Here is a 24,513-nt window from a genome sequence, read left to right on the forward strand (position 1 = left end):
CATCCAAATTTAAGTCAAATTGAGTGTCTACATTGTACCCAAAAAATAAAATTGAGTGTCTACATTAATGAGAGAGAGTCAAGTTAGCCAAAATGAACATTTTTCTACTAACATGACAAACTAAAGTTGGAATTTTAATTACAAATGTTTAAAGTATCATATCAATTGTGAGATGACTTGAATATATATTTTTAAGTAACGGTAATCCTCATCCCATCTTATAAGCTGATTTTGTGGGATTAAGGTAAATCAAACTCCAAATTCTAAAATGGTACTAGAGTCTCCTTCACAGTCCGTTGGGTCATCTCCTACCAAGATCTGGCCACTCGCCACTTATATCTGCACTCTAAATCCAACAGTGTTGAGTGCGAGATGATGTGTTAAGAGTCTCATATCGGTTGCGAGATGACTTGAATATATGTTTATAAGTATTGAGATATATCAAGTGTGAGTTAAGATTGGTCGAAAGAGTTGAGATTAACCAACATATAAAATAGAAGATCCATAAACCTAATGCCTTAAAATCATTTATAAAATTGTTCAATACACAATGTGTCGATTCAACCCAACAAAGTTTCAGTCTCTCATACCAATAATAAGTGACTAACATACTCATTTTTATTTTATTGAAGTGTCCTAGCTAGTAAATGACCATAGTCTATATAGGGGAGAGAGAAGCCAAATACTACAAACACATGCAATTAATGAATGAATCAAACCATTGAAAAGTAACATGAATATGACATGAAACCAACCACAATAAAAGTCCATACTAAATACTTCTATTATTAGATATAGTTTGTATACAGTTTGAAACATAGGAAATTTACCAACAAGTAAAAACTCACAACTTGATTCTTTGGAATATCAACTTGTCTACAGAAATCAATCTAAACAAATTCAAAACAATTTCAGATCAACATTTGACCAAGCACTCAACCGACAAACACATTATTTTCACAGAAATTCACTGATTGAATTGCTTTCTGACATTGTCCATAACTTAATTACTCAACCATTTTATTTTCTTTTCCTCTTTGCATGTGGTCATTTCTTGTGAAGGAAAAACCAATAGTTTGAAAAACATTCTAAAATTCACACTTAATCCACAAACTAATTTGGTCAACTAAGAAGAAAAAAAAAGTTGAATTATCAACAAAAATTAGAAAAGGAAAAGAATAATCCAGACTCTAATTTTGTCGTAGTTCAATGTCAAAAACACTAAAATTAGAGACTAAATTTTTATTTTTCCGTCACTAATTTTTATCAATAATTCAACTTTTTTTCATTTTTAGAAAATCGGCGAATCAGAAGGTGAAGAGTTGACTAAATTAAGAATGTTGTTCCAGTAGTTCTTGTTGTCTTCGTAGAAATCACTTCCACCACCATTGCCACCGCCACTACCACTTCCATCACAAGTATTACACTCTACACCACTCTCCGGTGACAAACTCGGATCACCGGAGTTAGAATTATCGAGCAAGAGATTAGTGAAACCATCCTCAGCAACATTAATCATTGTAGAAGTAAAAGCCATTGATGAATTCTCCATCACTTCTTTGAATTCTAACAAATGTGTTGAATCTTCATTATAACCTTTCCACTCTTTCTCACCTTCTTCTTTAATATTATTAAGTACTTGATTTGAAGATGATGATGCAGATGATGAAGATTGTGATGGAAAAATAGAATTATTATTTCCAATTTGCACTGAATATTGTGTACGTAGCTTTGATTCTCTAACCAATCTTGCTTCAGCTTCAAGTCTTGCACTTTCCCATTGAGCCATGTGGCTAAGATTTGCAACATTCTTGGAATGATTATCAGAGGAAAGGGTTTCATTTTTTGGTTTGTGTGTAATAGGATCAATTCCATGTTTTATTAACCTTTTCTTAAGATGTGTGTTCCAATAGTTCTTGATTTCATTATCTGTTCTCTTAGGTAAATGTGTGGCTATTGCTGACCACCTAAAGTATAACACAAAAAACATTAACATATATTCATTACATGCATGCACAAATTAAATTACACTATAGTCATTTGTGATATATGTTTGTTAAATTTCACTTCTTCTTTATACAATTGATATTAACACTAAATACAACTCTAAGAGTATGTTTAAAAGTCTACATTGAATAAGTTATTACCTGCAAAATATGTTTTAGTAAGTGGTGTGTAGTCTTCACCTCTTAAGCCGATTTTGTAGAAATTGAATTAGTCACAACAAAAAAAATTCTAATATGGTATAACAATTTATTGGACCACTTATTATGATCAGGTCACGTTATGATCGAGCAATTCAGGTTACGTTCTAGATGACCAGTTCTAGGTGTGAGGTGTGTAACTGTGTATGATTAGTCCACATTTAACAAGTTATGGTCCACTCATAGATTGTAGGTTAATTTTAACTAAATCATTGCCAAAATTGGTTGTTTTCATTATCATGTATCAAAGTGTGACTCTTTTAATCTAAATTTTTATTTAATGTAAACCAAAATAGAAGATGTAATATTTCATAGACCAATGATTATTTATCTTGGTGAGGAAGAATGGAAGATTATTCTATCCTCTTGCATTTAAGGACCACCAATAATTAATTTTGATGTCATGGAGTAAATTTGTGAACATGGCTGAGATCACAATTAAGAATGTGTTGGAAATATGTAGGTTAAAATTTTCTGTTCATGGAAATTGAGATGCCATGTCATTTAAGAGATTATGGACAAACAACAAGGGAGTTGAAAAAAGTAAAAGAAATTATGGATCTTCGTTGTACAATGTCAAATACTATTCTAAGTTTTTGTGTGAGAAAACTAGTAGTACTAAATAAAATATTAAGGTATCAAAGAGTAGTATAAATCTTAATAAATTTTGGTTGAATCAGATGAAATTCTATTCACGAGATGTTAGCTTAGTAGTAAGAGTCTGATTTTAAGAGACGAAATTCAAATTTTCTAAGAGAAAGTTATAAAATAATTATTTTGAAAAGGGGATACAATGAGTCGCTAGAATAAATAGCTTGATGCAATTGTGATCATGGCTACACTACGAACCATGACATCGTAGCAAAATGTTTGTAAATGCTGCTGATAAAACCTCAATTATATATTTGTGATGTCGTTATAGAAATCTGTAAAAAAAATTGTATTGCAACTATAATTGCAGTTACAAGCCGCAATTTAGAACTATATGACTAATAGATAAAAAGTTTTATAGATGTATATGCCAAACCTGTTGCCTAATAGTGCATGAAGTTGAATAATGGTATGTTCTTCTTGTGAAGTAAACTTTCCCCTCTTAATATCAGGCCTTAGATAATTAGTCCATCTCAATCTACAACTTTTGCCACACCTCTCAAGTCCTACAAAAAAAAAAATAGTATCAGATCCTCTACAGTCGACTTTTCCGTGCAGCCGATCCATTTTAGAGAAAACTATAAACATTTTAAACAACGTTTGTTATTATATTATATAATCATCATATATAATTAGTAATATATTACCAGCTTTTGTAGGAAGAGCACGCCAACTTCCATGACCATGTTCTTCAATGTAAGATAAGAGCTTTTGATCTTCCTCAGGTGTCCATGGTCCTTTTTTCAAACCAACTTTTTCACAACATGGTGATCTTCCCATTGGAAATGTGCTAAATTAATTAATAAAAACTATATAATAAAATTATATATGGTGGAGAAGCTATAAGTTGTAAGAGAAAGAAAGAAGAATATATAAGTTGAAGTAGCTAGTAAAAGAAATTAATGAGATGGGCAGAGAAGAATTTGTCAGCGGCATAAAAGGGATAAGAAATTAAATTGATACTCATCAGTATTTATTATTTTATACGAGGAGAATAGTAAAACTTTAATTTAACTGCAGTATAGTTATAGTAGTAGTACACCACATTCACTATGTATGCTTATGCTAAGTGTACTGTGTTGTATCATTGTATACTGTATAATTATAGTGTTGAACAAATTGAGCTAGATATCTTAAGACTTAATAATGATGTCAATAGTGCTAAGATAATACTAAAAAAAATAAATTAGGAACCACGTGGAAAACTAATACAAGCAGAGTCAGTTTAAAGGGGCAAAGAGATCAAACTAACATTAAAACATCCATTATTATCACGCAATATACCTCCACAAGTTACATTATTTCCATGCTCTACTATCACCTAATCCCCTCCATAGATATACCAACATTGTATAGAAGCTTTTCATGATTTCCCTTATTGTTGTTTGATCTGGTTGTAAAAAGATATGCATGCTATTATAGTTTTTAGAAGTCTTATATTGACTAGAGATATAACGTATATACCCTTTATAAGGGTAATGTGAATATAAACTCTTATGCTAGTTTTTGTGATTGAGTATAAGTCTTTCAAATTTTAATATGGTATTAGAGTCTATCCTAAATCCATTTGTTTATTTGTTGTGGAGACCTCCCATATTTGGGTCATATGTTGATATAACATATTTGACGTGAGAGACTGTGATAGATGTCTCGCATTGACTAGATATAGCATAAATCGTCTAATTATAAGGGTATTGTAAATTTCAACTCTCAAGTTAGATCGAAACTAAGACCTATAACATACTACTCAAACTCCTCACCACTAGATCAAACCTAGTGACTTGAAATTATGCTTTAAAATTTGTGCATTTTAACTTTTTAAACATTAAATTTTTTGTATCATTAAATGTTGAATTTCTATATTAAGATACCATAACATGTGCCCTATATGCACATGTTAACAAGACCCTTATAATAATAGTCACTATTTTTAAAGTAAAATTTAATACAAGCACTGAATTATATAAATATATCTTCATTCTTATCGATTTTGTGAAAATCAAACAGAGATTGATGGAATTGGATATGGCAATGAAAATTCACTGGCTTCATTGTCTCTTTCATGTTACCCGGGGATATCATTTTATGCCTATCGGCAACATTAATTCAAGTGACACGTCACTAAGCATTTATGGTGTTGCTAGGGCCAATTTTTAATTCTTATACTCATTTTGGTGAAGACTTTTTTGCGTGGTCCTTGATACTATATATATAAATAAATAAATAAATAGATTTATTCTTGGATGTTTTTGGGTAAGTTTTATGATATACTAGTTTTTCAATGTTCATTCTTTTGATATATGAATAAAGTATATATTCAAACGCTTGACAAAATAAAAATTAAGCCATTAAGTTTTACAATGTTGATATTTTGGTGAGATGTATCAGATTTTTAATTGGATTTTACTGAATCTTTTACAAAGTTTATTTCTAGAGAGAGAAAAATAGAAGTAAAATTTTTTACTACTTATAAATTTACGTTCAAGTTTTATCTTATCTAATGTAAAATTCTGAATAAAAGGGACAAATCTATACTTAACTCAACACATTGAGGCGGCTCACTATTTATTTATTTATTTATTTATTTTGTTGAAAGTGTTTGAATGTTCTCGGCAAAATATTTCTTATTAAATTAAAAAAAATACATGAATTATATGGCATGCTCATATGATTTATGCATGTATAGTAGTATTATTTGAGTGATTAGGAATTTTTTATAAGTTTAAAGATGGTAAGAAGTCAGTGTAATCAAAGTTTACACAGACATCTAATAAGAAATCATCTTTCTTCTATATCATATAAGTAGTTTCAAAATAATCATACATGAGTGGGGTGATGTGGCAGAAAAATAAAACATTATTAGTTTTGTTTGTGTAACATTGTATTACTCTGTCTACTTATATTCTTTAATCTCATTTTTTATTTTATTTAAATAAATTTTGAAAAGGAGTATTCCATGAGCTTAATTAGCTTGATTGGTAGGGACATCAACATTTTATATGCAAGAGCCGGAGTTCGAACCCTAGATATTTCACTTATTCATCTTAAAAAGGTGGAATTTCTAGCCATTAGACTACTTAAAAAAAATATTTTGAAAAAGATTTTAAGTGAAATAGTAGGCTTATAAGTGAGTGAGAGAAAAACGTAAGGCATGAAGTTTAAACACTGTTTCAATTTATAGTAACATATGGAAAAAAAAAACTATAAGTATGAAATCATGCTATCTTACTCATTTCATTTTGGTTGAAGAATCACATAAGTGAGTTTGACACTATTCATTACTTAGGTTTCCATCAACTGGATACGCCGTCTGAACATCTTGGCCACATAAGTGAATTTGACACCATATTTTAATATAAAATCTTAATATATTAGGTTTATGAGTTCTCATCTACTTATCTATCCAATAGAAGACTTAACTCACATTTGAAATATCAATACTTTTTAAAATAATTGATCTAGTCGATCAATTTACACAAATTAAACAAAAAATGTATAAAACAAAAAAGATGAAAATACTTTCAAAAGAGGTTAGACTCTTACCCAAAACTAAAGTTATGATGATGACATACTATATGTCAAACTAGAAACTTGAGGTTATAATCCCCTCTCTCTCTTTTTTTCAACCTAAACGACCAAGTTGAACTTATTGTGTAATATTACTCTTAGGCCCCTTGCAGATGCTAACTAAAGGTGTCATGTTGCCTCAAAGTGGAGGCATATATATACAACTTGTCATAATCTCTTTTATTGTTTCATTAATTTAGTCATTTGTCAAATGGCAAAATTAAACGGTCCCAATCCAAAACTGTCTTAGTTAAATGATTTAATGATCAACATGTGATAATAACATAAGGATTAGATGTGGTACAACCTTATATAGTTCTTATAGATTGTTATAAATTTATGAGACAAATATTTTAAAATCGAATCAAACAAACTGGTTCAAATTCAACGAACCATATACCTCTATTGTTTGTTATTTGGTTCACTTCGATCATCAAAATTCAAACAATTTTAAAAATTTGATAGAAATCGACTTCATGAGACTTTCAATTCATAGTTCAATCAATTCAACCATAATTGAACCGAATGTCAAATACATATAAATAAAGAAACAAAAATAGTTTAGAAAATAATACATATAAAATAGAATACATAAAAAAAAGAAACGAAAATAGATGAAAATGATTGATCCGATTTTTAAGACATGTATAGACTGAAATTACTAAAGCTATTGCTTTAAACACCACCCAAAGAGGGGTCCATTATTAATAGAAACTACAATCAAAATTAAATAATGATTATAAGTTTAAATCTTGGTGTCTTGATATGTTCTCTTAGTTAGAGAGGAACCAACAACACTAAGCTATTTATAGTTAGAGTTGGGACCTCCACATACATACATCAACTTAAAAGTTGAAACGATCATGGTAGTGAGGTCCATTGAATTGAAGAACTATAGAACGGTGGAAGACATTTTGGTAATTTGCAATGTACATGAACAATTTATTTCTAGTGGGGCTATAAGATTAGGGTAGGGTACCTTAAATGAGTTGTTATATGAAAAGACAAAAGTAGGGTCCTTTGATGAGAAAAAAGGGGGGCTAAAATAGAAAACATAAATGTGGATATGAGGTGTATGAAGGAAAGGTTTAGTGGATCCAAGACTTGTATTGGCTATATAAAGGACAATGGGGACATGACCTTAAATTTTCCTTGATCACTGCCAGCTCTAGCAAATAATATGGTCCAGTGTAGTCTTAATTATCCTATTAAATGAGTTATCATGACACTTGGCAAATTGATACAAGTCCAACGTGGTTAATATATGAAACAAAGAAATGCCATAAAAAAAATATTCGTTAAGTATTGACTTAGATAAAAATATTCATATTGTGTTTAAGCTATGAAACTTTCTCATCTAATGAATTAGTATTTTGAGTTGAGCTCTTTTTACGAGTTTAAGTTATATAAATGGATGCTTTTATTGAAAGTTCAACTATAAAAAGAGTTACTTATATGATGAATTAAGACTCATTGTCGACTACTGATAGATATGAGTGAAGCTAAAATGACCATCAAATTAATATTGATACAATGAAAGTTGTCTTCGAACTTGGAAGTAAACTCTCAAACAACATGACAATGTGGTATTTAATTAAGGGTTTTGTTTACATGAAGAATGGTTCAAGTGGTGCATGATGCACAAATAATGAATAATATTATAACGAATGTCGAATACGAGTGTTATAAAATTTATCGTTGGATTGAAAATTTATATCATATAGATCATCCATACTTTTTGTTTTAAAGAAATTGAAAATCATCAAGATTAATGGGTTATGAGTTTTTATTGAACACCGTTAATCTTGATCGGTATCAATATGAGTGCAATTACTGATATGGTGGACATGCAACTTGTGATTGTTGGTAACCCATATGAGAGTTTCCTTTCTAAATTTTCTTCTAATCTCAACGCTTGCTCCATCATATCGGTAGAACTTTTGGCTAAGTTTGTTTCAACAATTGCTATTAACATTATAATTTTGTTTGCAGTTCCTAACTCTATCTCTTATACTAAGTCGTCTCTATAATGGTGAAAAGAAAAAAAAATGATAAAGGTAAATCCGTAAATGTAGAATTATGGAAGTATGACCAGTAAGTATGGGTGTACACTAGAAAAACTTTTGTTTAATGGGCCTTTAAAACACAATCTGAAAAAAAAAATACTTTTATAAACTAAATGGGCCAATTTATTATACCTGAGGTGAAGAATTGGTTTCTCTCTTCAATATATGCTGTCTTAACTTAACCTAATATCAAAGGCTATAGAATCTTAATTAAGTTAAAATGTTGTAGCTAATGCAAATTATATTTTGATGTTAGAAACAGATTCCATATAGAAAGGTTTTTAAAGCTAAGAATTATTCATATGTTAACCTTATGTTTCCACTATTTTATTTGTAGGAATGAGAGTGAGGAAGTTAAGGATATTGTTGAAAATGCTACACATTTGCTTGACATGATAGACTTTGTATGTTGCTGATAATCCTGTTGGAGTCAAATCTCGAATAGTAGATATGATTCAACGGTTAAACATCCAACAATCAAATGATATTATGTTACTAGGATTGTGGGGGCATGGGCGGATTTGGTAAAATTATAATCGAAGAATCATAACATTGAGCACCGGCATGACTTGACACATTTTTATTTTTCTTTTCGACTTTGATCGTGCTGGTCATATAATTCAAAAACTTAATAGATTATTGGCAAGTGAATCGATTATCGTCAAGTTTTTGGCGTCGTTGCCGTAAAATATCAAATAACCATGCTCTTTTGAAGTGTATGGGTGGGAATTGCTTGGATGGCTTCACCCCATGTGGGTGGTCATCAATTGTAATATCAAAATCCTTCAAAATACTTGTCATTAACATAATTATCATTAATATAAGATGATGAATTGTGTTCAAAATAGTTAAGATTGTAATTCCTAATTTGTCTCTTGTACTATCTTAACTGATGAGAATTTTGTCACATCTTATATTTTTTTATTTTTGTTTTGTTGGTGGTAACCCCTTTCTATTCGACAAAAATAAAAAAGAAAGGAACACAATAACATAAACAATGTTTTCGGATTTTTTTTCAATTTTGTTTAGAAAACCTCCATCATCCCACAACGGATGCTTTTCTTCGTTTAAATAACATAAAACAAAAAGCATGATGGAATGGAAGAAGCTAAAATACGTTTAGTTTTTGCCTTAATTACGGGTAGTTTCCGCCTTAATTTTTAATTTAATTAGCATATTTTAAATAAAATAATATAATGTGCCAAATGAGTAAGTTTTTTTTTCCCCTTTCCTTTATTACATTTTTGGTCTTGTATTTATATTAGATTTCAATTTAGTCCTTTTAAGTTTAAAAAGTTTCAATTTAGTCATTTTAGTCAAATTTCGGATTAAATCATCATTGTTTGTAGCTAACAAATTTGCATACGTGGATAATTGAGGATGGTGTCACATGGAAGTTGTAGGCGAAATTAACTCAAAATTTAATAGAAAGTTAGACGAAATTAACTTAAAATTTAATACCAGTGATATAAGCGGAACACCAATGAAAAATACCAAAACAGACGCACCTAACAGAGGTCTACATCTAATCTCATTCTCATACAGACACTCCTTAGTTTTCAAACCACCCGAAAATACATCAATCCAACTCATAAAGATGTCACTAGACTCTAATTTCCGATCTCGAATAAAAGTATATATATTTATTTTCTTACGTACTTATAAAACTGACATGCAAGTCATGATAATACAAATATCATGGCTGACTTTCAATTATGAAGATTGCTTTGGTTTCATGTGGCAGAGTAGAATGAAAAATTCTTTGAAAATTTGTACCAGGGCTGATAGCTAAAGAAAGCGAGTTTGTATAAGTGAACATACAAATTTTTGCAAATGGAAAACAATGAAGATGTGGGAAAAAAATAATTCAATAGTGCAAGAATTGAAAGGGTCAATGAGAGTTCATGAATGACGGAAAATGAGTCGAGTCGAATCTACTTGAGTTTGATTTGATTCGATAAGAATTGGTTCAGTTCGAAATTCGATTCGAGTTTGATACAAACTCTTCTTTCAGTTTGAATTCAACTCTTTTAAAGTTTATGAACTATTCGGTTCGGCTTGTTATAATTTCAGTTCATATTCAAGCTTTCAGCTCAAAACTCAACCAGCGAGTCTGACACAATTTATTTTACCACGAACTCAACTCCATTTGAGTTCATGAACATCTTAGTTCATCTCATTAGCTCAAACCACATAACTCAAAAGTAAAAATATAAAATTTTAGATTCATAAATAAATTGGAATTTATATAAATTGAAGGATTTTGCATATAATAGTTAATACTATAATACAACTTTCAGATTCAATTTTCGTTTTCTCTATCATATGTTGATCAAATTATAAATAATCTTAGGGGGTGTATTGGATTAAGATTTCACAAGACAATTTTAGCAAAAAAAATCTTGAAGATTTTAAAAGACTTTATGAGATTGTATTGATTTTATAAGATTTTAGAAGACTTTTTCAATCAAGATTCTTAACACAAGAATTTGTTAGACTTTATGACACAGACTTTTGAGATTTTGAAGTACTTTATAGACTTTTAAAATTTAAATGAGTCAATAAATTCGATATAAATTCCTTCTAAAATAATAATGAATCAATCAATGAAAATTAATTTTTCCTTAAAAAAATCAACAATCATTAATATAATAAAAAAATCAATAAATAAACAAAAATATGCATGCTAAAAAAAATCAATGAATAAACAAAAAAAAATCAATGAATAAACAAAAATATGCATGCTCAAAAAATGCAAAAAGAAAAAATCCTTATCCTGAACATCTAGAATAAGGAGATATACTACTTACACATATCATCATTTCAACTATCCCAAATTTTTTCCCCTAAATCCTTATACATTATATACATATTTTTGCTGCTAAAAAACAAAATCCCAATTTTTGGGTCATTGACATTAATTTTACGGGCACAATACCAAAATTAGTCCTTAGATCTAAAATTACGAACAAGGTTCTGTTGCTATTGTTGAAACATGTTGTTGTTGTATATATTTTCAATGTCTATATCCTATAATGAATCGTGACACTATCTATGGTAGCAAGACAACCATGAAGTGGAAACGTGATAGAGATGTAGAGAGAAAATATAAGCGATTATAAAAAACATGAGATAATCAGGAAACATGAAATAGAAACATGAGGAAAGGTGAAAGAAATTAAAAAAAAAAATGAAAATCCATCAAAATCTCATGATATGAGGAAAGACTTTTTGTAGCTCAAAATTCACTAAAAAGTCCATCAAAATCCATTAAAATCCTATTTTTTAAACAATTCATCGAAATTAGAATACTTTTGAATACCACAAGACTTTTTGTAAGTTGTAAAGAGTCTTGATTGAATACCACTAGACTTTTTTAAAGTCTTTTAAAATCCTAATTGAATATCACTAGACTTTTTTAAAGTCTTTTAAAATCCTAATTGAATACCACAGGATTTTGTCATCATAAAAAAGTCTTTTAAAATTCATTGAAATCCTAATTGAATACACCCCCTTATTCTCTATTTTACATATACATTTTGATGTGGAACTATTTATTTTTTAAATCCTTAAAAACTACAACATTATGTATATCGTTGTCTATCAATTTTAGTGGGATGTTCGATAACTTAGGCTATTTTTAGTAAAAAATAGTGGATAGCCGATAAGATATCTTATAATGATATTTTATAGCGGATAATTTATAGGCTAATTTTTAACTTATAGCGAATAAACTAACTAATTGAATTTGTAGTGTTTGGTAAAATTAATAGTTGAACTAGCGTGAAATGACATAAAAAATTAATGGCAAATGCTAAATAGTGTCCCCGGGGCACTCTTTAAGCCCTTAAATAGTAAGCTTTTTAGAGAATTTTTATCGGAATGCGTAAAGTCAACGCATTGGAAATTGTAGTGTTTAACTTTTTGAATAAAAAGTTTCTTTAAATGGAATGCTTAAAGAGTGCCCGGGGGCACTCGTTAGCAAGACCCAAAATTAATATTTAATTTTTTTTCAAATAAGATGATAGGGGTAAAATTGGAAGAAAAAATGATAATCTATAAACTATAAACTATAATCTCATAAGCTACTTGAAATAACGTTTGAAAAATAAGCTATAAACTAGTAAGCTATTTTATATAAAAACTAACCCACTTGAGTTGGTGCATTGATATTGGCTTGGGACCTGGGAGTGTGCTCCTCTTGAAGTCTGAGGTTCGATTCTCTCTAGTGCTAACTAGTATCCGGACCCGTGCCAAGCACGGGTTAAAAAGTGACTATAAAAATTAAGATTTTAATATTTCAAATTTCATAATTATCTAACACAAAAAATGATAAATTACACTAATATATATATGTTTAATAAGTCACCAAATTTTTTTGTCTTTAAAAATATGTGTAACAAATTTTGCTACTTCAAAAATTAAAATGCCAATAATTAAATAATGACTAAAATTTTTGGAAAAAAACAAATAAGCCCAAAAAATCATTTAAATAAGGGATCTAAATTTTTTTTTTTTTTTTTTAATAAGGGATCTAAATTTTACTTTTATGAAAATATGAAGACCAATATACATTTAAATTTATTTTTATTACAAAAACAATTTAACACAATTCAAATTTGCTGCGCACGTGTAACCAAAAAAAAAATTTGCTGCGCACATAAAATAAAGTAGAGTAGTTACATTCGAAGATCATCTTTTTATTTCTAAACTTTTGACTTTCTGCATTTTATTTAAAGTAAATTAGTTACATGCGAATATCATATTTTTCTTACGGTTAGCCTGACATAATTCGGTTCCTGCTTTATCCTTACTCAATCATCGGAAGTTGGACACTTCCTCTATTTTTACTCGATGTGGCCTCCAGGAAACGACTTTCCTTCATTGTGTTCAGGACTATACATTCTCTAGAAACCTTTGGCACCACATTGAATTCAATGACTGAACTTTCTTCTATATAATTGACGCACATGATTGGCTCAAGGTTGGCTCCATGTGTCCCCAAGCTAATTCCTTCTCGGCTGGTGTTTGGTGTATGGAGATATCATAATTTAATTTATTTAAACAATGAATCTTGTCCTTAAATCAGCTATCCTTCAACATCCAGAGCTTGGTCGAGATTTTCACGTCTTTTTTCTCCTCTAATCACGTTGGTACAGGTTCATCAAATGGAACAATGAAAACTTCTCTTGGTGGTCCTCAACGTTGACGGTAGTTGTTTAGGTTCCCCGATTAGAGCTAGTTATGAGGGTCTTATCAGATACAATTTATATTTTTACTTACCAGACTTTTCTGGCTTCATTCGTGAGTCGTCTGACATGATGCTTGCGAAACTTTATGTTGTTTATAGAGGTCTTACATTGGCCAAAAACTTGATTTTCTATCGGTAATTACTCCCAAGCACGGGCTAGAAAAGCCTAATTGATTTTTACAAATTTAACAATTATCGTGTGATTTATATATTATTATTCTTTATTTTGAAATTAATTTTTTTATGCTATTTTTTTTTGTTTAATTTTATGCTAAAATTTTATTAAGACAAAAAGAAATAGATTAAAACTAAGGGACGTAAACCGAAATGACGATTTTTTTCTTCGATTTTTCCAATTTTGAAATTTTGTAGTATATCAATTTTCAACCCGATATGGATCAGACATAGACACCGTTCAACTGATCGGACCAACCGGTTTAGTCCGATTTTAAAACTCGCTTGATTTAAGTTCATAAGAAAACTGGAGAAAAAAAATCATAATTTAAAAGAAAACGAAAACGACATCAAAAATATGAGAAAAATGAGTATGCACTAATGGTGTAAAATAATTTTATATTGTCAACCAATAACAACCATGTTTTCCGTCACTTCACCCCATTTTGTTGATATGACGTGTCAAATTGAAATTTTTTAATTACATGATAGTGTAAAATTATTTTACACTGTCAGTGCATCTTCATTAAACTCGAAAAATATTACACAATAGAATTTGAAGTAGAAGAGACTAACCAAAGTTTAAGTAGACAACACTTCAAGTGAAAATTTACTTTTTAAAGTTTGAACCGAATAGTAGTCCCCATATTAATTAACAAAAAATAATAGTCCCTTGTATTATTATATCAGTAAAAATATAAGCCTTATATTAATATATGTGTAAAAAAAATAAGCCTCATATAAATTACAAAAAAATTCCTCATAATGTCATTAGTAAAATAAATATGAAATAAAATATTAAATAAATATAGAACCATGTATAACTTATATCATTTAATTGTACATGTCAATATCCTCTTGATTAGGCATGACAATTGGTAGAGTATGAGTAGGGTACTATAGTACTCATCCCCATACCCGCAGTTTGAAAAAAATACATATACTCATCCCCAAACCCTGCATGGGTAACAACCTTTGTACCTGTGCCCATACCCTATGGGCACCTAAGTACCCATACCCGTACCCGTTACCCGCATTTTTGCGAAAAATAAATTGATCAATTATAAAAAATCATATCATTTTAATAGAAAATTATAAACAAAATCATTACTAACCTCAAGTTAAAATTCATATATTTGTTGACATATTCACATTGGATTTGCATAATCTTATAAATAAACATTTTTATTAAAAATGTATAAGAGTATAATTTTTTAAAATTGATATACATATATATTATTATATAATAATATAAATAATATAAAAAAATAAATATTTTGTGGGTATGGCGCGGGGTGGGTACTAAGGTACCCGTACCCGCACCAATACCCGCTCATTTTTATGGGTAATTACCTATACTCGTGCCCGTACCCAACATACGGGTTTTTACCCTATCCGTCGTGGGTTTTTTTGTGGGTGCCCATTGGGGATGTGTCAAATTGTCATCCCGACTCCTGATAATATGAGTAAAAATATAAGTCTCATATAAATTACAAAAAAAATCTACATAAATTACAAAATAAAAATAGGCCCGTATTAATATATGAATATAAATATAACCTCATGTAAGTAAATAAAAAAGTAGACCCTCATATAAATTATAGAAAAATAACGCATGTCCCTTAATATATGAGTAAAATATATACTCTTGAAGGTCTCTAAGCAAACAAAAAAAAAGAGTTAAATTAATCTCATAATATCTATAGTAAAATAAATATGAAACAAAAATAACCTAAAAAAATTATCTTATATTAGTTAATTTCCACATCAATACCCTCAAAATAAAATTGTACTGGACAACATATCGAGGCATCATCGCCTAAGACCTAACTCGCCTAAGTGGGTTGTTCGCCTAAAAATGATGAAAGGCCCGTCGGGATAGAGGGTCTGGTGAAGATATTTCCCTAAATGGAAGAAGGGGTAAGCATGAACTCCGTCAAACCTCAGGAGATTGAGGACCAAAATTATAGTCCATGTGAGATATATGTCCCTAAATAGGTGGAACGGTCATCTTCACATCGTGGTGAGGATATCTCGCCCCAAGTTGTTATTCCTAGGCCTATATAGGCCACTCTACATTTCTAAAGAATCGTCACTTTCTATATATACTCATCTATTCTCATCCTGAGACCTAGAATTATCTCTAGATAAGCTAAATATATACTCCCTAAAATAATTGCATGAACAAAAATAAATATAGAACCTTGTATATTGTATAAAGTTTTAAAATAATAGGTCTATGTATTAATATTTGAATAAAAATATAGTACTCATATTAATACATGAGTAAAAATACCGGCCCGATATAAATTATAAAATAAAAATAGACCGCATATTAATATATTAATATAAATATAGTCCATGTATAAATTAAAAAAATAGATCTCGTATAAATAAAAAATAAAATAAAAAACATATATAGACCCCATAAAAAATACAAAAAATAGGTCTATGTATTAATATATATGAGTAAAAATATGAGCTCTCAGTCCACAAATCCTAACTCAACTGGCAGAAATGCCGAAAATGCTAGTGCCGAAATATTAAGTAATTTTTTTATTATTTCAATTTAATTTTGCATAATCTTTTGAAGAAAGTCAATAATATTATAAAATGAGTAAGGATTCGTCGACAGCAGGTGCCAAAGTTTAGTTTGATACCAAATCTCAACCGTATATTTTTTTTTATAAGCACCATATATTTTATTTAATCTAAGGCTCATAATAGTTTGACACCAAATCTCAACCGTATATTTTATTTAATCTAAGGCTCATAATAGTTTCTAAATTAACACAATTCTATTTAATTACGGTGTATCCTTTTCACTCGATCAATCCTATTGATTTCAATTTCAATAATTCAAAAACTTAAATCTCTGGTTTCCTTGTTCAATATATAACGTAGCAAAGTTTGAAAATATATCTTCTCCTCGCCGATTTCAATTACACAGTCACCATTGTTCATATACCTAAGTATTGATAACTTTTGATTTTTTTGGTGCATTGAATCGGCAGAATTACCAGCAATTCAAATTAATTTAAAGGGGTTTTCATTACACCAAAATCAATGGAGATGATGCATTATCTTGTGACTTTCAAATTTTTATTTTGTTTATAAAAGATTATTTTATGGTATTAAGTATAAGATTTTTTTGACTGAAAAAAGTATAAGATTTTTTTGTACCAAAAAAACTATAAGAATTTTTTATTTAGGGAAATATATTTGTCCGGTCTATTAAATGTCGCGTAGATGATGGTGGTCAGTAATAATTAGCTTGTTATATGTGATAATATTTTGGTACCGAAAAATAAACTTATTTTTTTAGCAAAAAAAACTTGTTATATATGCAAATTTTTGTAAGAAAAATAAATGCAAATTTCTATCATACTCCCTCCATCCCATAATATAAGCAAAAAAAAAAAAATCACACTTATTAAGAAAAGTGGAATATGATGATTTGAAGTATGATTTTTTGTGTTTTTCTTGAAATAAGTTTCATGGGAAGATGTAAAAAGAATTTTTATTGGTTATTTATTATTGAGGAAAGAAGAGAGAGTAAATTAAATGCAATTTGCATTTAATTTTATGAGAATAAATAAAAGTAAATCTTGAAAATGATAAAAGTTAGTTTTTTTTGCTTATAATTTTGGACATAAAAAAATGATTTTTTTTTTCTTATAATATGGGACGGAGTGAGTAGTTGAATGTAAAGAGAAAACTTTCAATCAAATATTAAAGAGAAAACCTTTTTTTAAGGCACCAAAGAAGAAAAAAAAAACGCCAGAAATTGATCGATGTACACATAAATAATTTTATTAATTAATATTTGACAACAAATGTGGTTTAGTTTTTTTTTTTTTTTTTTATAGACAAAATCAAAATAAGATGCAGGAAGAGGTACTTCAACCCATTACAACAAATGATTAACAATGAAGACAACTAATAGGATTATTACACTATCAAGCAAAAGAATAAACACTATTAGCATCCAAATTAAGAAGTTAATTTGAGGCCCCACAAAATGTTCTCAATATTCTTGCATTCTCCCATGAAAACAACTTTGTTTCTCGTGTTCCATATCTTTCTTTATGATCACATTCCTGAAAAATAGAAGAAGAGAGAATGATCAACAAAATTATAGAATAAAGAAGAAAAAGTTGAAGAAAATTATAAAGACAACAAATATGATTCATAAAAGAGAGAATAAATTAAAAATTCATGTAATTCAAGTAAATAAATAACAATGAAAATAACTAAAAGAAATAACTAAAAGAAAAGATTTGAAAAATTGTGAGTTGTAGTATTTACACAAAGATCATATATATATATAGAGAAAAAAATGGAGATATGAATAATTTTGTCTTTAATATGAAATTAAAATCATTAATAACAAATATGACCAATTAGTCAAAATAATAAATTACATGATTCATCAACAATCAAAAACATTCATATATTATCACATCTTTTTCAAAAAAGAAAATTTCATGATTCTTTTTTTTTTTGGTCAAGCCATGATTCATTTTAAAAAAATATAAAATATTATTTTCACGTTTTTTCATTTTGTTTAAATCATTTCATCCACAAAAATAAATAAATAAATAAAAATTGGTTTTTAAAATTATTTGAAGTTAGTCAAAAAAAAAAAATTTGAAGTTGAAATAATAATAAATGAAATATTTTTATTATTATTTTTAAATCGAATATTTTAATTAATTAGAATTATTTTATTATGAATTATTTCCTTTTTAAGTAGGCAATTTAATATAAGGCATATTTCATTCCTTTTTGAAATAAGGCATATTAGAATATTACTGTTTTAAAAAAAAGAATATAAGGCATATTCCATTTTATTATAAAATAATAATAATTACAATATAAAAAAAATTACTATTTATTTTGTCAATAATTCACTATTATTTTATTAATAACAAAATGTTCTCAATATTCTTGCATTCTCCCATGAAAACAACTTTGTTTCTCGTGTTCCATATCTTTCTTTATGATCACATTCCTGAAAAATAGAAAAAGAGAGAATGATCAACAAAATTATAGAATAAAGAAGAAAAAGTTGAAGAAAATTATAAAGACAACAAATATGATTCATAAAAGAGAGAATAAATTAAAAATTCAAGTAAATAAATAACAATGAAAATAACTAAGAGAAATAACTAAAAGAAAAGATTTGAAAAATTGTGAGTTGTAGTATTCACACAAAGATCATATATATATATAGAGAGAGAGAGGGAGAGAGAGAGAGAGAGAAAAATGAAGATATGAATAATTTTGTCTTTAATATGAAATTAAAATCATTAATAACAAATATGACCAATTAGTCAAAATAATAAATTACATGATTCATCAACAATCAAAAACATTCATATATTATCACATCTTTTTCAAAAAAGAAAATTCCATGATTCTTTTTTTTTTTTGGTCAAGCCATGATTCATTTTAAAAAAATATAAAATATTATTTTCACGTTTTTTCATTTTGTTTAAATCATTTCATCCAAAAAAATAAATAAATAAAAATTGGTTTTTAAAATTATTTGAAGTTAGTCAAAAAATAAAATATTTGAAGTTGAAATAATAATAAATGAAATATTTTTATTATTATTTTTAAATCGAATATTTTAATTAATTAGAATTATTTCATTATGAATTATTTCCTTTTTAAGTAGGCAATTTAATATAAGACATATTTCATTCCTTTTTGAAATAAGGCATATTAGAATATTACTGTTTTAAAAAAAAAGAATATAAGGCATATTCCATTTTATTATAAATATATGTATATCAACATTAAATGTGAGGAATGAGGTTGAATGAGGAGAGGAGAGAGAAAGGGAAATAAGTCTGGCTTATTACATATTATAGATTTGGGTGGGCTAATTTAGCTTTTTAAAAAAAAAAAAAAACTATTTTATAAAAACCATTACCGAGTATAAGCTGTAACTTCCCAAACAGAGCCTTAACCTAATATCGACCAAATTGACCAACTATCAAAGGCTATAGAGAATCTTCTCCTTTTCTCTACGCTTTAATAATTATTTTCGGATTCAATCCTTTCATATCATATCATGAAAGGTGAGCCGCTGTTTTCAGAGATGAGTTGGAGAGAAGCACTTCCAGAGGCTCCTGCTCTTGCAGGATCTATAGTTCTATATTCCAGGTAATATGGTCTGTAGTATGTTATTTTACTTTACATACATAAATAATATAATCATACAATGAATTGATTCAAGTGACAAGATATTTAGATCTTTTAAACATGTGATTAGAGTTTAATCCAGATCTCTCCTGCTGTGACCTTGATTAGTCACTCCTAAATGGAATTGAAACTTTATACTTATGATAACAAGATAACTCAAAAGAATAAAGAGTAGTTTGAAAAAACAATCTAAACTTAATTGAACCGCATCAGAGTACTTCTAATTGTGCAACCAAATTGGAGTTGCTTAACTTTTTGTTGACAGATCATAACATTTTACATCAAGTTTAATTAGTACTTTCTATTCAAAGCATGAAATGCAATTTATTAACAAATTAATTAGGTTAAAATGTTGTAACTCATGCAAATTATATTTTAATGTTAGAAACAGATTCCATATAGAAAGGTTTTAAAGTTAAGAATTATTCATATGTTTCGACTATTTTTTGTAGGAATGAGAGTGAGGAAGTTAAGGATATTATTGAAAATGCTACACATTTGCTTGACATGATAGACTTGTACGTTGCTGATAATCCTCTTGGAGTCAGATCTCAAAAACGAGATATGATTCAACGGTTAAACATCCAACAATCAAATGATATTATGTTACTAGGGTTGTGGGGCATGGGCGGAATTGGTAAAACCACAATCGCGAAAGCGGTTTACAATAAACAGATGAAAGTGAATGAAGTGAGCTTTTTAGTTGGCATGCATTCAAACAAGTGATCCCTCAAGAAGATTTACGACATTTTCACTGACATAACTTGTTTCTTTATTGGGATGAACAAAAATGTCACTAACAAACTTGGAATGCATGACCTGAAAAAGAAATTTTCATTGACATGATTTTTTTCTTTATTGGGACGGAAAATAATCTTTATTGGGATGAACTTGGTTTGCTCATGGATTTCTGTCCCTCAGTTACGTTATCCAACCTGGCTTCTATAGCATCTTGTCTTATCTTTTGAGCTCTCATTTCTTCTAGCAACTGTAACACATAAGCAGGAGGTTCTGATTGTATCTGCAGACAAGGAGCTTCCAGTATCATTCTCAACATTGATTTTCTCAGCTTCCTTTCTGTTTAGAATCTCTTCCTGCCTTAATCTTTCAATCTTTTCTTCTGCAATCCTTTTAGCTTCCTCCATAGCAAACCATTCTGCTTTACATCTTTCAAAATTGGCCTCTATAGCTAACCGTTCTGCTTCACATCTTTCAAAATTGTCAGCTAATTCTGGTAGTATAACATAAATGTTTTCTTACTGAGGTTTTGTTGCACAATTTATTGAGTTTGAGATAGGAACAAACTTGCGAGATATGGGAACAACCTTTTGGTGATTTCTCTCATGTCCTAAATTCATTCTCCATTCCAGATGAAACTATGAACATTTCATCCTCTTCAAAACAAATTGATGCTTAACCTTTAGCTGAAGCCACAAAAAACAGTTTCTTTAACCACTGTTGAACAACTAGTACCGACAGATTGTCCCAGGCTGTCTTAGGTTCCTCGTAGCATTTAATATCTCAAAAAATAGTTTCGATAAATTTGGAAGACTGTATTAGCCTTTGTAACCTTCCGATAAGCATCTATAAATTTACAAATATCAAATATTACTATTCCTACATTAATTCAATGTTGTAGTCAAGTCCACGTTTCTGGATCAATGCATTCCTTGAAGTCTCTTATGGGAATAAATTGCCGAGTCACCATATTCTAGAAGAAAAAAAATTACAGGTTTGACATACTCTCTTTGCCCCCCCTTGTATGTCTGTTTGTGTGTACCACCTCATGCATTTGAATTATTGTGTTCAAGTCTATAACAATACATGCAGGTGTATATTATTGCTTGCTACAAGTGTAAAGTACTTGCAAATTAAAATGATGAATTATCTTTGCATTTTTTTTTTGAAGATATACCCTTATTCTTCTAGTCAAATGTATACCAATTTGCATCTTTCATGCTAGTGTAATATCGGATTTTGCAGCATGTATGTATAGTTGTAAGTTTTGACATCATCTTTATGAACTTGGTTTTTATGAAAAAAATGTTGCAAACTTACAATCTTCAAAGAGTGTATTTTAGGGAGTGGTGCAATTTGTCATTACCATTATTTTCCCTCATCGATGTTTTGGTTGGCATGGAATTTTTAAGTGGGACTGAAGTCTGTTTATGAATCCAAGCAAATATTTTCAAAAAGCTTTAACAACCTATGGTTAATTACTTCATTAGGAATACTATATGTTTAATTGTTGAATAAATGATAATGTGATATTAATATACTTGTGAATTAAATTTTGAGTATATCTTTATTTTTACAGAATATGGATGTCAACGGGTTTGGTGGTTGTCCTCTGATGATGGTTATCCAGATTGGTTAACCTTTAGTTCCTAAGGTTCTTATGTAACTTTTGAAGTCCCTCGAGTGGTGGAGCGTAACTTGAAGGCAATGATGTGTACTGTCTATACTTCAATCCCAAATAACATAACATTAGATGGCCTTAAAAACATGTTAGTGAAAATTACACAAAAGCTACCATTTAACTTTTTAATAGAGGCATTAATCTCCTTAGAAGATGAGGAGGAGACGAGAGTAGTATCAAGTATAGAATCCGGCAACAAAGTAGAAGTTGCTGTTTTTGAGAATGTTTTTATCGCGAAGAAGATAGCAGTTTATCTTGTATATGATAATGAACACGTTGGCAACAGGATCTCTACTCAAGAGGAGCAAAGCGACTACTTCAATCGGAACAGAAAGATGAAAAATCGAGTGGAGTGAATCAATGAAAGAGCAGAAAATTCTGATACCAGATCTGAGGTAAGAAGTCAACAGTGTTAGCAGTGAAAGCTTCATGTCTGGTGTCCATTCAATTCAAAGTTGGAGCTTTTCTGTTTTTTCGTGAAGCGCACCATATCTTCTTCCATTCAACCAATGCTAGTAAGGGTTCATTGACAACTTATATATCAATTAGTTATAGATAAATGGAAGTTATATTGTAATACAAAATATGTATCAAGGTTATTGGAAGTATAAAGTATTAGAGTAACTAATAAGATTGTCCAAGGTTACCTATATGCATCAAGTTCTGAATAGATTATATGTAACCAGTAAGAATTAGAGAAAATAATCATTTTGGTCTTTAAATGTACGAAATATTGTCACTATGGTCCCTCAATGTATTGAAATTACAAATATATTCAGTTGTAACTATTGTGACAACACCTTCATCCAAAAAAAAAAATGATCACAAGTCTACTTTACATTAAATCTGATGATGTAAGTTGAAAATAGTGCAAATTAGTAGCAATATGACACTTTATCTCTTTCAGTTTCAGAAAAACTTGTACACCACAAAGATGATTTCCAGATGATACAGTAAGATGAAAAAAGGCTAAACAAATATCTTCTTCTTCTTCCACACCCCCTCATATATTCTGAGTGTTAGAAAACATTTGATTACACAATAACATCAAACATAACAATACTTTCGTCGTTGCATAATTTTGATCTTAAGCTGGCATAGTTATGGCAGGTCTATTAAGTGGAGGTGCCGTTGGAGCTGTGATGGGAGAGATAATAGAAAACGTTCTTGAAATGAACATGTTTACTTTTTCTCCTCATAGATTTCGGGATAGGATTATTAAGGAACTATGAAGTGTCCTTAAGTTTCGGAGGCGAAAACACCTGTGCTTCATTCACTTCACATTATACTTTTGCTCCTCTCATAGATTTTGGGATAGGATTATTAAGGAACAATCGAAGTCTCAAACTTTCGTTATTGTTTTCTTGATAAATTATTCATATTCACAATGGTGTTTGGTTGAGTTGGTGAAAATAATGGAGTGTTGTAGAACCATAATGCAGATAGTGCTTCGGAGGAGGAAGACACGTCTCTAAAATGAAGATGTGCGCTTTGTGAGTCTGCTGGTATGGCCGGGTTTGTAGCCAGGGGGGACGCAACACAACTATAGCTCCCCCTTCCCATGTTTTTTTTAAAATTGACGAACCATCATTTTAGTGTCTGAAAGTGTACATGATGTCACATTGGTCCTTAATTCAAACGAAAATACACCCATTTGATCATTTTTGTCCTTGAAGTTAACCAAAGACTAGTAAAAAACTAGCCTCATTCTCTTTGATCACTTCTACTCTTTCCCTTGCCAAAAATGACCCTTCTTAGTATGATAATTTTGTTTGAATCCATGATGGCCCTTCACTTTTTCCAATTTGATTTTTGGCTTTAGCCTGTTTTGGGACATGATTGTTTGGTTAATGAAAAAATGAAGTGTGTAAAAAAATTAAAAAGGTTAGCATGTAAAGGGATATAATTTGCAAGTGTTTCCTTTGTCCTCCATGGAAATCCACATGTATTGCACAAAATTGGCAATAC

At 29.4% G+C, this 24,513-nt stretch overlaps 1 protein-coding gene and 1 long non-coding RNA gene across 2 annotated transcripts; one reads left to right on the forward strand and one right to left on the reverse strand.

Moving 5' to 3' along the window:
- Positions 1-760: 760 nt before the first annotated feature.
- On the reverse strand, positions 761-3,800 carry LOC123888708 (transcription factor MYB106-like). The gene is made up of 3 exons (XM_045937846.1): positions 3,503-3,800; positions 3,232-3,361; positions 761-1,967 (listed from the first exon to the last, which is right to left on the reverse strand). The coding sequence occupies exons 1-3, from the start codon at positions 3,633-3,635 to the stop codon at positions 1,292-1,294; spliced, it is 939 nt and encodes a 312-aa protein (XP_045793802.1). The 5' UTR covers positions 3,636-3,800; the 3' UTR covers positions 761-1,291.
- Positions 3,801-19,893: 16,093 nt separating this feature from the next.
- On the forward strand, positions 19,894-23,173 carry LOC123888709. The gene is made up of 3 exons (XR_006802269.1): positions 19,894-20,087; positions 20,579-21,858; positions 22,444-23,173. It is a non-coding gene; the product is annotated as an uncharacterized LOC123888709 (long non-coding RNA).
- Positions 23,174-24,513: the final 1,340 nt, after the last annotated feature.

The sequence above is a fragment of the Trifolium pratense genome, linkage group LG6, assembly GCF_020283565.1.
Source record: "Trifolium pratense cultivar HEN17-A07 linkage group LG6, ARS_RC_1.1, whole genome shotgun sequence".
In the NCBI taxonomy this organism is placed as follows: domain Eukaryota; kingdom Viridiplantae; phylum Streptophyta; class Magnoliopsida; order Fabales; family Fabaceae; genus Trifolium; species Trifolium pratense.

Coding starts and splice junctions, on each gene's coding strand:
- LOC123888708 (XM_045937846.1), bottom strand. CDS start 3,635: ATGGGAAGATCACCATGTTGTGAAAAAGTTGGTTTGAAAAAAGGACCA. Junction 3,362..3,502: donor TGCTCTTCCTACAAAAGCTG/GTAATATATTAC, acceptor TTTTTTTTGTAG/GACTTGAGAGGTGTGGCAAA. Junction 1,968..3,231: donor CATGCACTATTAGGCAACAG/GTTTGGCATATA, acceptor GTTATACTTTAG/GTGGTCAGCAATAGCCACAC.